General features: G+C 40.7%; 1 protein-coding gene and 1 long non-coding RNA gene across 4 annotated transcripts in view; one reads left to right on the forward strand and one right to left on the reverse strand.

The window, feature by feature from the left end:
- The window catches only part of wu:fj29h11 (uncharacterized), a 50,702-nt gene extending 35,951 nt beyond the window's left edge, over positions 1-14,751 (forward strand). For all 3 annotated transcript variants that reach the window (XM_063481690.1, XM_063481689.1, XM_063481691.1), the window contains 15 exons: positions 521-780; positions 880-1,117; positions 1,201-1,384; positions 3,387-3,513; positions 3,730-3,810; positions 6,687-6,872; positions 6,967-7,229; positions 7,408-7,556; positions 8,752-8,836; positions 11,001-11,115; positions 12,376-12,507; positions 12,595-12,828; positions 13,591-13,732; positions 13,841-13,997; positions 14,076-14,751. In XM_063481690.1, coding sequence (XP_063337760.1) covers positions 521-780; positions 880-1,117; positions 1,201-1,384; positions 3,387-3,513; positions 3,730-3,810; positions 6,687-6,872; positions 6,967-7,229; positions 7,408-7,556; positions 8,752-8,836; positions 11,001-11,115; positions 12,376-12,507; positions 12,595-12,828; positions 13,591-13,732; positions 13,841-13,997; positions 14,076-14,489 — 2,767 coding nt within the window. In that variant the 3' untranslated portion in view covers positions 14,490-14,751. The remainder of the gene's footprint in view (positions 1-520; positions 781-879; positions 1,118-1,200; positions 1,385-3,386; positions 3,514-3,729; positions 3,811-6,686; positions 6,873-6,966; positions 7,230-7,407; positions 7,557-8,751; positions 8,837-11,000; positions 11,116-12,375; positions 12,508-12,594; positions 12,829-13,590; positions 13,733-13,840; positions 13,998-14,075) is intronic.
- On the reverse strand, positions 4,546-5,688 carry LOC134633378 (uncharacterized). Its single transcript, XR_010094730.1, has 2 exons — positions 5,041-5,688; positions 4,546-4,821 (listed from the first exon to the last, which is right to left on the reverse strand). It is a non-coding gene; the product is annotated as an uncharacterized LOC134633378 (long non-coding RNA).
- Positions 14,752-15,175: the final 424 nt, after the last annotated feature.

The following is a 15,175-nucleotide window of genomic DNA, read 5'->3' on the forward strand; positions in this document are numbered from 1 at the left end:
TCTACTCTGAGCATTCAAAGCGCTTTATACAACTTGCCTCATTCACCCATATCTAACATTCACACATTCCAGTGGATTTTTCGGAGAGCAACTTGGGGTTAGTATCTTGCCCAAGGATATTTAGCACCCATAGGTGGGAGAATTCCCATAAAGGCACGTGGAAAATGCTTAAGCAACAATACCTACCTTCTACAGGGTAATAGGATGGGGAAAGTGTTCCACACATGAGATTGACTCAGAGAATACTATTTTTTAACTGCTATCTATTGCACTGATCAGGTTGGTGAAAATTTATCTGTATATTTATCTCACAATGCTGCTGAGAATGTAGGTCACACACTTCTGTCACTTTTCTGAGTCATTAAATCAGGACAGCTGGAGAATTGTCAACCATGCACTGTAATGACCCCACATTAATGGTGTCACGTGGGGTAGTCTGTAACTTGTGGTGTTTTCAATCCACTGTAGAAGTGGGTTGAAAACATCTCAAACAGTCTTTTTCTCTGTCTCTTTCTTTCAGACATTGCTACTCTCAGTACCTCACAGCCCAGGTGATCGACAGTGATGGGCAACCAATCAAAAGCACCAAGTCTTCCTTCTACCATTCCTTGTGTCGTCTTGAATGGGTGCCAGCCTATCGCCCACAGCAGGGAGGCCAGCTGGAAAGAAAGTACCTCTGTCCGAGCTCCGTCTACCTGTCATCACCTGAAGTCACCAACTTGCTGGGGACCCATGTCTACTATGTGGACATTAGCTCCAGCGATTTCAGCAGAGCTATTGGTAAAAATGTGTCTTTTACACTGGAGATTACTTGTGTCCATTGCTATTTTTGTTGGTTATCTTGTAATGGAGTCTCTAACTGTGTTCCTGCTCTTGTAGGGATGAGAGAAACAATCTCAGTGGATGTTCTGATTAACTATCTGAAGGAGTGGTGCGTCAGACCAAAGGAAGATGTCCAGGAGCAGAGGCTCCCTGAGGATGAGTCAGAAGGGGCAACTTTCACTTCCACAGTTGAGCACATATACAGTGTCTACACCTACCTGCAAAAAAACTGTTCTCAGGGCAGCCTTAAGGAGCTCTTCCAGCATACACCTGCTGTGTTTATAGAGTACAACAGGTACATTATCACCATTTTCAGCATACCTTTTCAGATTATTCTCAAAGTACCTGAAAGCCACAAGCAGTACTTTGTTTCCTCAGGCACAGTGATAACTGGAGCTATGGACGGTTCTACCACCTGAAAGAGGTGTGCTGGAGTGACCCAACAAACATGTTCCAGCGCTACAAAGAGCTCACACGTAGACCAGACAGCCCTGTCCAGGAGCCCAAAGTGCTGTCTCCTTTCTATAACCCTCTGGAAGACATGAAAGACTTCTTCCTCAGGGTAAGCTGCCCTATTAAAGAAGAAAAGAAACATATACGGTTTCTTTTTGGTTTCTTTTTTTTTCGTTTGGTGTCACTGTCAGCTTTTCAGCTTTACTTTCAATCGATAAAAGCATTGAATCAATACATGAGAATAATGCAGATTTGCTTCTGCTAAGTTAACAAGAAAGCAGGTTTTATTCAGCACAGTGAGATCAGTGTGAAGACAGATTGTGTAGCCATGCTCTGAGTTAGTTCTGAGGATACTTAATGGTATTTTGGTATGGATTCAATGCTTTAGTCGTTTTTCAAAAAACAAAGATCACGTCATTTTTTTTACTAGAAGTGTAAAATATGACCTACTGATTATCTACAGAGAGGTTGTTTACTTCCCATCAGTCTGGGAGTCCATTGGTGTACTTAGCATTTGGGGTCAACCAGGTTTCCTGCTATAACTAGGATATAATAGCAGATAACTGGTAGTGTTTTCTCAACAACAATCATTGTATACAAACTCAGATTCATTTTTAAAAGCCATTTAAAGTCTTGAACTTTCTGTTACTGTTCTTGTGCCAAAATGTGCTGTAGTTCACCTAGAGGGTAGTCATGGTTGTATTGTGTTTGATGCGTGAAATCAGTATGGCAAATTCTTTAAAGTACTTAGCCATACTGTGATCCCTCTAATACAGAAAGATGGTTTACTATAACCAGAAAGCATAAAAAATGAGAATTATATTTAGTGGAACTAAATTGATTGTTTTAATGCCTTTCATCAAAAAAATAAATAAAGAAAACTAACAGAAGACCTTTTCCCCCCATTTTTACTTTTTTGGGCTAGAGAGCCATTGGATTTTTATTTTTAAGTACTGCCTATAAAATTTCAGAGTGGGAATTTTCATCACAATTGTCTGCTTTATTGTATCTGCTTTCATGTTTTAGCTTATCTAGATTTGTCTTCTGATTTTCTTAATAACTAAAGTAAAGCAGCTCCATTATTCCTACATAGCAAATACTGATTGTGCTAAGAAAAACTTTATCAGCTAGCTAGTTAGCCGTTTAAGCTAATGTTAAATGCAGTAGTGATGGTCTTTTTCTTGTCCGTTTCCTCTCCTCACCTCCAACCAGCCACAGCAGATGCCTGCCCCTCCCTGAGCCTGGTTCTGATGAAGGTTTTTTCCTGTTAAAAGGGAGTTTTTTCCCCCGCTGTCGTCGAAGCGCTTGCTCATACAGCAGGGGTGTCTAGTGGTGGCCGTATGGGGCCACTAAAAACATTGGGGTGGCACACCAACAGAATCTCCAGATTTACTATGTTGTTGTCAAATATAGGTTATTAGAAAAAATATGGCAAAAAAGAGAAAGAGAAAATAATTATATGCCTAGTTAATTTCTTGCTGTTAAAGTTGATATCACTGAAAATAGGTACATATAAAACCAAATAAGATCTTGAAATCCCCAGTAATCTGTTTTAAGCAGAAATAAATAACAAGTCAATGTTTCAAATCATTATAAAGTGTCTTTAGTGTAAAGTGTGGCCTCCCCTTGGTGACACCCCTGTCAGAGAGGATCATATGACTGTCGGGGTTTTCTCTGTTAGGGTCTTTACCTTACAATATAAAGTACCTTGAATGAATTGTGATTTGGCACTATATAAATCAAATTGAATTAAAAAAAATAAAGGAGGACCGACTGTTAACATAAATGCAGACTTCATCGTCTGTAGCTTGATAGTGAATTAAACTAACATTTACTGTGTAAACTAAAGGGAAACACCTTCAGCAGTGTTTCAGCTGTACCTAACTAAGTGTTTACGCTAACATTAACTGTAGAAGTTGATGAAACAGGACTGGGAGTGGAATTATTAGTGACATTTAAAGAGTATTTTTTTTAGAACATAGTGTTATTTCAGTTTTGTTGTCTTATTCAGACAAGACAAGAATTGAAGCCCAACTGGTGCCAATGTTAAAACCAAACCATACCATACTAATTCAACTCTTTGTGTCTGTATTTCTTTCTCTTATGCATAGCTGCTGAATGTGGAAAAAATCCCCAAGATGAACCAGTATGTTGGCTTGTTGGAACTGATCTGTTCCTCCTGTCCCATACCAACTGCCGAAGTGCTACAGGATGTCTCGATACTCTATGCCAGACTTGGTAAGAACATTTAGATTGCCTTTCTTTCATTGATTTTCCCACATTCAGTGACTCCTACATTTGTTTACTGTTGATGTCCCATCTGCCTGCAGCTCATTATTTCCTCCTCAATAACTGTTGTGTCTCTCCATTGACTAGCTTAACTTGATACTTGATCCTTCCTCTGTTTTTCTTTACATAAAATATTTTAATGCAATGTCGTATTTGTTTTAACAGCTAAAAGCTGTAAGCCCAAAACCTCTGGAGACCAGGAAAGAATTCCTCAGTACAAACTTAATTACTGCTCCCCTTTGAAAGGTGAGTCATATATCTATTCCAAAAACAACGCACCTTTCATTACCTGTTCACACAGAATTTCTGTTGGAAATCCAGCATTATCTGCCACCTGTCAGTGTGCAGCATGCTTTAAATGCACCTGATTTGAGTTTGTTGCTGCAGCATTGAAGTATTTTGAACTTGGGACTGAAGACAGTCAGACTGCACTGTCTGGAGTGGGAATGTTTATATTTTTTTCATTTAGCAATAGTATTGTAGTACATGTGGAAAAATATTTATTCAGATAATAAACTTAAAACAATATAAATACTCGGCAGATCCTTCGTGCAGAAAGCTGAATGTAAGCATCAGGTGAAAGATGTGGTGCAAAGATATTGTGTGAGGTAAAAGACATGGGTGCATGCTAGTGTTCTTAAAATGATGGAAAGTTGTTACGGCAGTTTGGATCACCAGTATGGTCAGCAGTTACAACAGCATGTGTCAAAGTTAATAAAGCAGTCAATTAAAGTAAAAACCTTGGTGCAGATTGCTGCAACTTGCATCATAAATCATTAAAATATGAGCACACAGAGAACCATCTTAACAGTCAACATCGGGCAGTTCTTTCTACTTTTGTGTCTATATGATGCTGACCGCAGATATGTTTTATATGGTCAGCACAGAAGTCCCGCCCACCTGCCATTGAAAATAGTTTTTTTTGCAGGGGCAACCAAAAGAAGGTTGGCTTCAAATGAGTGGAAGGAAGATTCAATTCAATTCAATTCAATTCAATTTTATTTATATAGCGCCAAATCACAACAAAAGTCGCCTCAAGGCGCTTTATATTGTACAGTAGATAGCACAATAATAAATACAGAGAAAAACCCAACAATCATATCATATGACCCCCTATGAGCAAGCACTTTGGCGACAGTGGGAAGGAAAAACTCCCTTTTAACAGGAAGAAACCTCCGGCAGAACCAGGCTCAGGGAGGGGCGGCCATCTGCTGCGACCGGTTGGGGTGAAAGAAGGAAAACAGGATGAAAGACATGCTGTGGAAGAGAGACAGAGATTAATAACAGATATGATTCGATGCAGAGAGGTCTATTAACACATAGTGAGTGAGAAGGTGACTGGAAAGGAAAAACTCAATGCATCATGGGAATCCCCGGCAGCCTACATCTATTGCAGCATAACTAAGGGAGGATTCAGGGTCACCTGGTCCAGCCCTAACTATATGCTTTAGCAAAAAGGAAAGTTTTAAGCCTAACCTTGAAAGTAGAGATAGTGTCTGTCTCCTGAATCCAAACTGGAAGCTGGTTCCACAGAAGAGGGGCCTGAAAACTGAAGGCTCTCCCTCCCATTCTACTTTTAAATACTCTAGGAACAACAAGTAAGCCTGCAGAGCGAGAGCGAAGTGCTCTAATAGGGTGATATGGTACTACAAGGTCATTAAGATAAGATGGGGCCTGATTATTTAAGACCTTGTATGTGAGGAGCAGGATTTTGAATTCAATTCTGGATTTAACAGGAAGCCAATGAAGGGAAGCCAAAACAGGAGAAATATGCTCTCTCTTTCTAGTCCCTGTCAGTACTCTTGCTGCAGCATTTTGGATTAACTGAAGACTTTTCAGCGAGTTTTTAGGACATCCTGATAATAATGAGTTACAGTAGTCCAGCCTGGAAGTAATGAAGGCATGAACTAGTTTTTCAGCATCACTCTGAGACAGGATATTTCTAATTTTAGAGATGTTGCGCAAATGGAAGAAAGCAGTCTTACATATTTGTTTAATATGTGCCTTGAAGGACATGTCCTGGTCAAAAATGACTCCAAGGTTCCTCACAGCATTACTGGAGGCCAAGGTAATGCCATCCAGAGTAAGGATCTGCTTAGATACCATATTTCTAAGATTTTCAGGGCCGAGTACAATAACCTCAGTTTTATCTGAATTAAGAAGCAGGAAGTTAGCGGCCATCCAGGTCTTTATGTCTTTAAGACATTCCTGCAGTTTAACTAATTGGTGTGTGTTACCTGGCTTCATGGATAGATAGAGCTGCGTATCATCTGCATAGCAGTGAAAATTTATGCTATGTCTTCTAATGATGCTACCTAGGGGAAGCATGTATAATGTAAATAGAATTGGTCCTAGCACTGAACCCTGTGGAACTCCATAATTAACCTCAGCATGTGAAGAAGACTCTCCATTTACTTGAACAAATTGGAGTCTATTAGATAGATATGATACAAACCACTGCAGTGCAGTACCTGTAATACCTACAGCATGTTCTAATCGCTCTAATAGGATATTATGGTCGACAGTATCAAACGCTGCGCTGAGGTCTAGCAGGACAAGCACAGAGATGAGTCCACTGTCAGAGGCCATAAGAAGATCATTTGTAACCTTCACTAAAGCTGTTTCTGTGCTGTGATGAGCTCTGAAACCTGACTGAAACTCTTCAAATAAGCCATTCCTCTGCAGATGATCTGTTAGCTGTTTGACAACTACTCTTTCAAGGATTTTTGATATGAAAGGAAGGTTGGAGATTGGCCTATAATTAGCTAAGACAGCTGGGTCTAGAGATTGCTTTTTAAGTAAGGGTTTAACTACAGCCACCTTGAAGGCCTGTGGTACATAGCCAATTATTAGAGATAGATTGATCATATTTAAGATTGAAGAATTAATTAATGGCAGGACTTCTTTGAGCAGTTTTGTAGGAATGGGGTCTAAAAGACACGTTGATGAAATGCTAAATCGAAATCTGCATTTAGTGTGAACCCCTTACAACCAACCCGCAGTTTTTGTAGTACAATGAGAAAAAAAGAAGTCATGCTAAATGTCTACAGCTTATTCTATGTGTACCTTTGCTGTGTATGTGTTACGTGTCTGATTTATATGGTTGTGTGCATGTCTGATAGGGATGGTGTCTGATAAGAAGGTCTTCCCTACTAAGGATAACAACTGGGTGAGTCTGGCACATAAGCCTATGATCAGTGACAGCAAAGAGCTGGAGAAGATCTTCAAACCTCATAAGCAGGTGCGTCTGCTCAACCTGCCCCCACCAGAGAAGAAGACGGCTCTCAAGAACAAGACAGGAAACTCTGGTATAGTGCTTTTACATTTTTTTTTACATTTTTATTGTTTGTGTTAGAATATACTGTGATTGTTACTTTTATGATTTTTTTTTTGTCTTAATAGACGCAGCAGATCGAACTGCATTCAATGAGAAAGACAGACAACTGTTTCTGGAGATCTGTGGTATTCATCAGCTCTCCGAATGTGTCAAGAGTGAGCCTCTGACTGAGAACCTGAGGCCCTGTCCGTCCATGCAGAGCCTGGTGCGCTGGATTGTTCCCTACATTCAGAGGTTTCTCTATCACCATGACGAACTGAATGAAGTCTATTCAGAATTGACTGAGCAAAACATAGCAGGAAAAATCAAGAACCTGTACTTTGCACAGGTAAGAGGATATATCTGAAGGAATTTTCAACCCTAATTTGTCATATTTTTTCCTCTTAAGAGTCTTCTTGTAGGTGTAAGGAGAATACATCCACAACACCTAAAGCTCTAAAAGGAAGTAAGCATGAAAACAAAGACAACAAGTGTGCACTCTTTTGTTTCTGTCTGATTATTCACAGGTGGGCAAGCTATACATTCGCCACCAGCTGGATGTAGCTGACGGGGAGGACCCTGTGATTGAGTTGGTGGATGTCATCTGTCTGCTGAAGGATAAAAAAGAGCTTTACATCCAGAAAGATAATCTCTCAGCTGATCTGGACATCTGCAGGTTTGTGTGTGATGGACAGTCTCAGAAATTAGTTTCTCCAGCTAAATGATTCTTAAATGTCTTAATCGTGCCATGCAGGGATGCTTTTCAACCTTCACTAAGTCAGGAAAAATTCAAGAAAGTCTTGTGGAACAGTTGAGTGTTAAATGTTGGTGTCCAACTATTTTTCTATGAACTCTACAGCAACTCTATTTTATTTTCCTTCGTTTTGCAGTTTTATGTGTAGTAATTAGAAAAATATTGAATTGAATTTGGAGGGGAACACAAAGTAGAAGCTCATCATTATATGCATTACTATAGCATATTTACACATGTTCTGTTCTATTCTAATTCAATTCAGTTCAATGTTATTTATATAGCGCCAAATCACAACAACAGTCGCCTCAAGGCGCTTTATATTGTAAGGTAGACCGTACAATAATACATACAGAGAAAAACCCAACAATCATATGACCCCCTATGAGCAAGCACTTTGGTGACAGTGGGAAGGAAAAACTCCCTTTTAACGGGAAGAAACCTCCAGCAGAACCAGGCTCAGGGAGGGGCGGGGCCAACTGCTGCGACCGGTTGGGGTGAGAGAAGGAAGACAGGATAAAAGACATGCTGTGGAAGAGAGCCAGAGATTAATAACAAGTATTCAGTACAGAGAGGTCTATTAACACATAGTGAGTGAGAAAGGTGACCGAAGAAGAAATATGCAATTCTGGATTTTGGATTTTTACTAAGTGATCAACTGTTTGTGGTGCAATTTGGACCAACCTGATGGTAATTTAACAAAGCATCATTCACTTAATGTGTGTTCAGAACATATGAACAGCTATTAAAGAAATACCAATATCAACAGAAACCATTAAGCTCTGCAAGCTCTGGCACTGGATTTCTAGTCATTTCCCCCGAGTATTTCTCATTGAGATATAAGTGAATTATTAAACCCTTTTATTATCAGATTATTTCTACATTTAATTTTTAATATGGCATCAAGTCATAGCTGTTAGTTGAGATCCATGTATCCATATGATTTGATTAATATGATGAAGACTCATATTGATCTTTGCTGAATTTCAGAAGTCCTTCCCTCACATGCATTTAAGTCTCATAAAGAGAATATATCCTGAGTAAACTGTTCATAGACTTACCCTGTACATGCTTTGGCATTTGTCTTACGGTAGCTTGCAATGCTGTGTGTGTGTTTCAGGGAGGTGGTGAAATTGTTTTGCACAGAGAGCAGCCACCAAAAGGAGCTGACACATTTCCTGACTGGCCTGATAACCTCCCGCAGTGTAAGTGATATATAATTCCTTCCAGCATCGATCACTAATCCACATCCAGTGAAAAGAGTCTTTAGTCATTTGCACTTTTTCATCCTGCCACTTGCACAAACTCACCACACAGCTGACCGTAGCGCCGGGTAACGGCCGTTTCCCTGGAGAGCAGTTGCATTTGAATTATTTGCCGACTCATAGAGCAGTGCAGCAGCAAAAGATGCTCAGATCTGGCCTCAGCTTTGATCCTGCTCCACTGATCATTCTCTTCTGGTTTTCCAGTAGAACAGAGCTGCGTTATAGAATCAGTTTTGACATCTGGATCAAATGTTTGATTTAGGTTCCATTTTGGGATTTTCCAAAGTCAATAAAATGAAATTCTTCAGTGTCTGATTAAAGGCTTTAATGATATGATTCTGAAGCGTAACATCCCTTTACACTGCAGTCAGACAGATATGAGAGGCTTAGGGGAAATCTGGCTCCCAACTTATTATATTCACTTATTACTTAGTGTATCCCAGGAAGTTGATGACTAGAAGTACGTGTTAATTAGGACATCAGAGTTTTACTGAGAATGTCTGTTGTTGCCACTGTTGGCAAGAGAATCTGAAAAGATTCTCTGAAAAGAAAGACCTCAGATCTACTCAGCACTGGTCTTATTATGTAGTGATTTTATAAGGAGGAACAGGGAGAATCAGACAGATGATGAATGGATCAGACCTCTGTGTTCCTCCTAAATAACTCAAATCCCACAGGTCTTTCAGTGTGAATAAAATAATGAAATGCAGTTAGTTTTGTTCTTTGATACAAAACAAATATTATATTCTATCCAGGCAACAATAGAAATGAAGCATGCGGACGTGCCAAAACTGCAGTTCCTTCCATTTGAGGCAGGCTCCTAAGGCTTTGTCTGTACATTGCACCTGGTACAGTTTACGGATGCAGCTTGTTAACTATGTTAGTTAGCTGTAGCAGTTACCTTAGCACTCCTGTGTCTCATCTGATTATGGTCATTTCCAGTGTTGGGAAGGTTACTTTTAAAATGTATTCCACTACAGAATACTGAATACATGCCCCAAAATGTATTCTGTAACGTATTCCGTTACGTTACTCAATGAGAGTAACGTATTCTGAATACTTTGGATTACTTAATATATTATCATGTTGTTTACAACTACGTGAATGTACTATTGCTGTGATTTATTACTGTTACTGAAGGTCCGCGGCTCCGAACCGTAGTAAAGGGACCTCTGACTAATACGGCGGGTTCCGTGTCGGGCTGGTAGCCAAAAACTAGCTTTACTTTGTTGTCTGGGTCAACTTTGCTTGCCAGAGACAAAGAGAGGCATTGAAAGGCTGCTCCAACGGAACTTATTTTTTCCGGAGGAAAACACGAACACAGTGTACAGTTGAGTCTTAATAGCTTACTTACAAATGGGCTCGTCAGGCACTCTTCTTGGCTGCAGTGGTTATTATTATATTTACATGCTTCCAGCTCCCGTTTTTGCTCCGTGACAGCTCGGACTTTTCCTTTCTCTCCCTCCCTCGCTCACAGACACATAACGTGTATGGTAGTCCATTTTCGCTGCAGCACGGACTACACTGCCCATGAGGCTACATTCTTTAGAGCTATGCCTGTAGCATTCTGCCTTTTAGCTTAGCACAACAACAACAACAAAAAAGCGCTCTCTCACCCAGGAAACACGCAGCGAGAGAGCGCGTCACCCTGTAACCATGGCAACCGTAACGCTGCCGCCTGGAACAACAGAACATAGCTGTCAAACAAACCCAAACAGTCCTGACCCGCGAGAATATGAAACAAGGAAGTACCGCCGTGTAATCCATTTATTTCACCAAAGTAACTGTATTCTGAATACCACCTTTTTAAACAGTAACTGTAATGGAATACAGTTACTCATATTTTGTATTCTAAATACGTAACGGCGGTACATGTATTCCGTTACTCCCCAACACTGTTCATTTCTGGATGTAAAAAAAAAAAAGAACATGGCAGCAGGCAAAATGTAAATGTTTTAGTTTTAAAATACAAAGTCCACAAACCACTGGTGATATCATGTTGCTACGTGCATCTTTTTTATACAGTCTGTGAACCTAGCCTAATATTATGTGTATGCCATGTATACTATAATAACTACAATAACTATAATAAATACATATGCAGGACCCAAGAGCCCTGAAGAGATTCTTGGCCAAAGAGGAAATCAGAGAGCTGCCCAGTGAGGAGGAACTGTGGGAGGTCCCAGAGCCTCACAAACCAGACATTCCCCCTGAAAGAGGTACAGAAGACACATGGTGGAAAAAACACACACACTGCCATCCTGTCACACATGAAATGTTGGATTTACATAAATATCAGAACATATCGGTCAGTCAGGACAACAGTGACCCCCTAGGCCACAGAGGTAGTAACCTTTTGGAAAAACAGCATAACCGATAGGTTATCATTATGTTGATGGAATTTGATCGAACAGAATACTAAAGGTGAAAGTTGACAGAAAAGTCAAAGCTTCCACTTGTTTCCATTAATTTATCCACCATAACAGACACATTAACCCTCAAAGTGCAATAGGTTTGATTAAGATAACAGTTTAATTGAACATAGCATTGCTTGATGTCATTGCGATGGCTCCGTTTACACTCTTCCACACCTCTAATTGGCTATTTTCACACACACCATGCTATTTAAGCTGTTGTAACCTGGCCACTCCTGCTGCACATCTATCTGCAGGCTGCTTTGCAACCCAGCGCCACTCCAATGTTTTTCTTTCATTTTGGCTTGTCTGCATGGGTCAGACTTTTCATTAACACCTGCTCTCCCACAACAGAGCCATAGTGCCAAAAATATATATCGATAAATAAAGCTCTTTGTTACTCTATAGTGCTCCTCACTGATTTACTTACCTTTGTGAAATTGCAGAATGTTTGAAAAACAGCCTGAAAAATCCATGTGTTCAGCCCAGTGTTGATGTGCATGAGAATCACAGTTTGATGCAGAATATCAGCTCAGTGCTACAACTGCAACACGAGCTGAATCCTAAAACTCACTGCTGCTTCCTCTCACGCTTCCATCTGCAGTTCCTCCAATTCTCTCTGTGACACTTGCCCCCATTTCCATTATCATTTCATAATATTCAAAGTGTTTTTCTTCGCAGTCTCAGCCTCACACAAACACTCTCCTTCCGCACTCACACACACACACACACACACAGTGCACATAACTGGTGTGTTTCTCGCATATGCTAATTCGAGTTTGTTCACTCTTGTGTGTGGTGACATAAAAGAGCAGCTGTTGCCAGGGCTCAAAGAGCAAGAGGAGCAGATCCCATACTGCAGCAGAGAGCACACACATACACACACATACACACACATTTTACAAGGATTAATATGATCAAAGACTTTTTCATTACACATTTTGCTTTCATGGCACAACAGCTCTGAGACAGGCTCACACTGTGTATGATTGGTGTTTTATTTAAGGTTTCATTTCAATGTTTCCTTTATATTCTTTGGATTTAACTGAAACTATTATCCTCCAGTGCTGTCAAGGAGTTTCTCCTCCACCAGCTCCACAGTCGAGCCATCTCGCCCTGGACAAGAGGATGGGGAACAGACGCTGGTCTGCTGGCCTCCTCGAGCACCAATACACAGCACAGGAGGCAGTCGAGCTGGTACTTAATACAGATGCTAAGAGTAAAGAAAAAATTGTTTATATTAGCAGTATAAAAAGTGCATGTTTCATTTGTCACGTATGTCAGGAGGTCAGGAAGATAGCAAAGTGGTGGAGGCTGTCATGAAGATGTGGCCTCCTCCAGCTGGACCAAAAGAACAAGGCCTGGAGAAGGACGTCTCACCCAGAGGAAGCAGCCACGAGGGAAACCATCCACCCAGAGGCAACAGCAGCACCAACAGACCTGCAGACCAACCCAGTCATCCAGAGCAAGCTAATGCAACTGCTGCTGCTGCAAACACCAACACCCCACCACCACCAGGTTACACATTCAAGATCCTTAAAAACGCAGATATTCGGTTCAGTTTTATTTATATAGCACCAAATCACAACAAATCACCTCAAGGTGCTTTTGTATTGTAAGGTAAAGATTGTACAGTAATACAATGCTGTGATTGTACAGTAAATCACAGCAACAGGGGCCTCAAGACGCTTTATATTGTTAGGTAAAGACAGAGAAAACCCCCAAAATCAGATGACCCCCTATGAGCAAGCACTTTGGTGACAGTGGGAAGGAAAAACTCCCTTTTAACAGGAAGAAACCTCCATCTGCCGCGACTGGTTTGGGTGAGAGAAGGAAGACAGGAGATATATATGAAAATTATTTTCTTCTTCTTCTGCTCAGGCTGTTTGTGTTAGAAATGGACAAAGAATAAATCTGTGCAGCTTTAAGTGTTTTACCTTTGCAAAATTATATTTTCACCACAGGGCAGAATGGTAACACAGAACCGTTATTTAATCTTTCTCAGTTTGTGATAATCACAAGAAACTGAAAATACTTACAGAGAGGGAGAGACAGGTAGATTAAAAGATCGTCCACAATAACATAGTTTTATTGTCTTAACCAGCTGCATCTTGCATTATCAGTTAAGATGTTGATTTTAGTGCTTGTTAGTGAGCAAAGACACAACACTACAAACTGAAAGTTCTTGTGTAATTCTGCGTTGTGTCATTATTCCCAAACTGTTACAGCACATCCTGTAAAAACTAACGTTTTCCATTTGGTGTTGTCTGTCACCAACAGAGCGCCGTCAGCAGAGTGAGACCACTCGGTCTGACACAGCTGAAGGTGGAGAGAAAAGCCTTGCAGCTCCCAGACCTCCACCGAGTCCTCCATCTGAACCACCTGTGGAGACAGCCAGCAGCCAGCCCGTTCCAAACAGCCTGTAGGCTTCTTCTCCTCTTCCCAAATATGTAAAATATTCAGAAAATGTTGATTTTCACTCTTACTGAGTATGTATTTCTAATCTCTCTCGTTTGTCTCTCTCTGTCAGTGCTGTACCTGAGGCTGTGGTGCTTTCTAGTACTTTCCAGGGGACTGCAGCAGCTGCTGCAGAGATCCGTCCTCCTCTGAACCTGGACTTTCCTCAGTGGAACAAAACCCAGGCCACACTTGAAGACATGGAGCTCACCTGCCAGAGACCCACCACCGTCAGTTTACCGGCTGCAAGCTTTGGTTTCCTAGTCGCTGGTTATCAAGTTTTTCTTAATAGCTCCTCTGTTTTGTAGGTGGTCTTATCAGAAGACGAGATAGATGTGGCAGCGATCGGCGAATGGGGGGAGCAGCTGGTCAACTCCTTCCTGTGCCACTGGAGAGACAGCAGCGACCCTGGACGACCCACGCACATCATGTGGTGCAATCAGAGCGGGGAGACCGGTCAGCCCTACGACTTTAAGCTCACCTTCGGATCCACAGGAGAGCCTGAGGTGGTGTATGTGGAGGTGAAGTCGACTATAAAGAAAGAGAAGTCATTTATCCACATGTCTGCCAACGAGCTGGACTTTGCACTGAAGGAAAAGGAACGATACCACATATACAGAGTGTACAGCACTGGAGATGCTCAGAACGTACGCCTTTGTCGGATTCAGAACCTAGCGCAGCATCTCCACACCAAAGACTTAGCTCTTTATCTGTTTGTGTAGTTCCTTTTAAAATCTGTGGAGATATTTGCACAAGTTGCCTAAAATAATTTTGTGTAATTTTTAATGTTCGTAGTAAATGCACTGATTTGAGTCCTTTTAGCTGTATATTGTGACGTGTATGTTTAATGTATTGCCTGCTTTTGAGCAAAAGATACATTTTGCTCCTTTTAATGTCAACTGTTTTCCATATTCAGTGAAGTTAAGCAATCTGCTAACCTTTTTTACTTTCTGTACCATTCCTTTATTCCTTTGAAATAATAAAAGTGTGTCTATTAAAGAGTTTCTTTTATTGAATTTCAAGGTACTTTATATGTTTACATGACGAGAAACCCATGATCCAATGTTTCCCTATAAGCAAACACTTGGTGACCGTGGGGAGGAAGAACTCCCTTTTAACAAGTGACCTCAAGTGGAAGATGAAGGACAAGAAAGGAGGCTGCAAAGAGGAGCATAGCGAGGCTATGAACACCAAAGAGGATTAAACAGAAACTACAGGAGAGAGAAGACAAAAGTTAATGACTCACAGTAGTATATTATATGTTTGAGGAGGGAAAAGAGGCGAGTGAAGGATAAGTGCATCAGAATAAAACATTAATTTGTACAGCACTTTACAAAACAGTTACAATGTGCTTAAAATAGTTCAACCAAAAGGAAGTGCTCATTGTGTCAAAATAAAGCTCAAAGAT

The sequence above is a fragment of the Pelmatolapia mariae genome, linkage group LG8 (genome assembly GCF_036321145.2).
Source record: "Pelmatolapia mariae isolate MD_Pm_ZW linkage group LG8, Pm_UMD_F_2, whole genome shotgun sequence".
Lineage (NCBI taxonomy): Eukaryota > Metazoa > Chordata > Actinopteri > Cichliformes > Cichlidae > Pelmatolapia > Pelmatolapia mariae.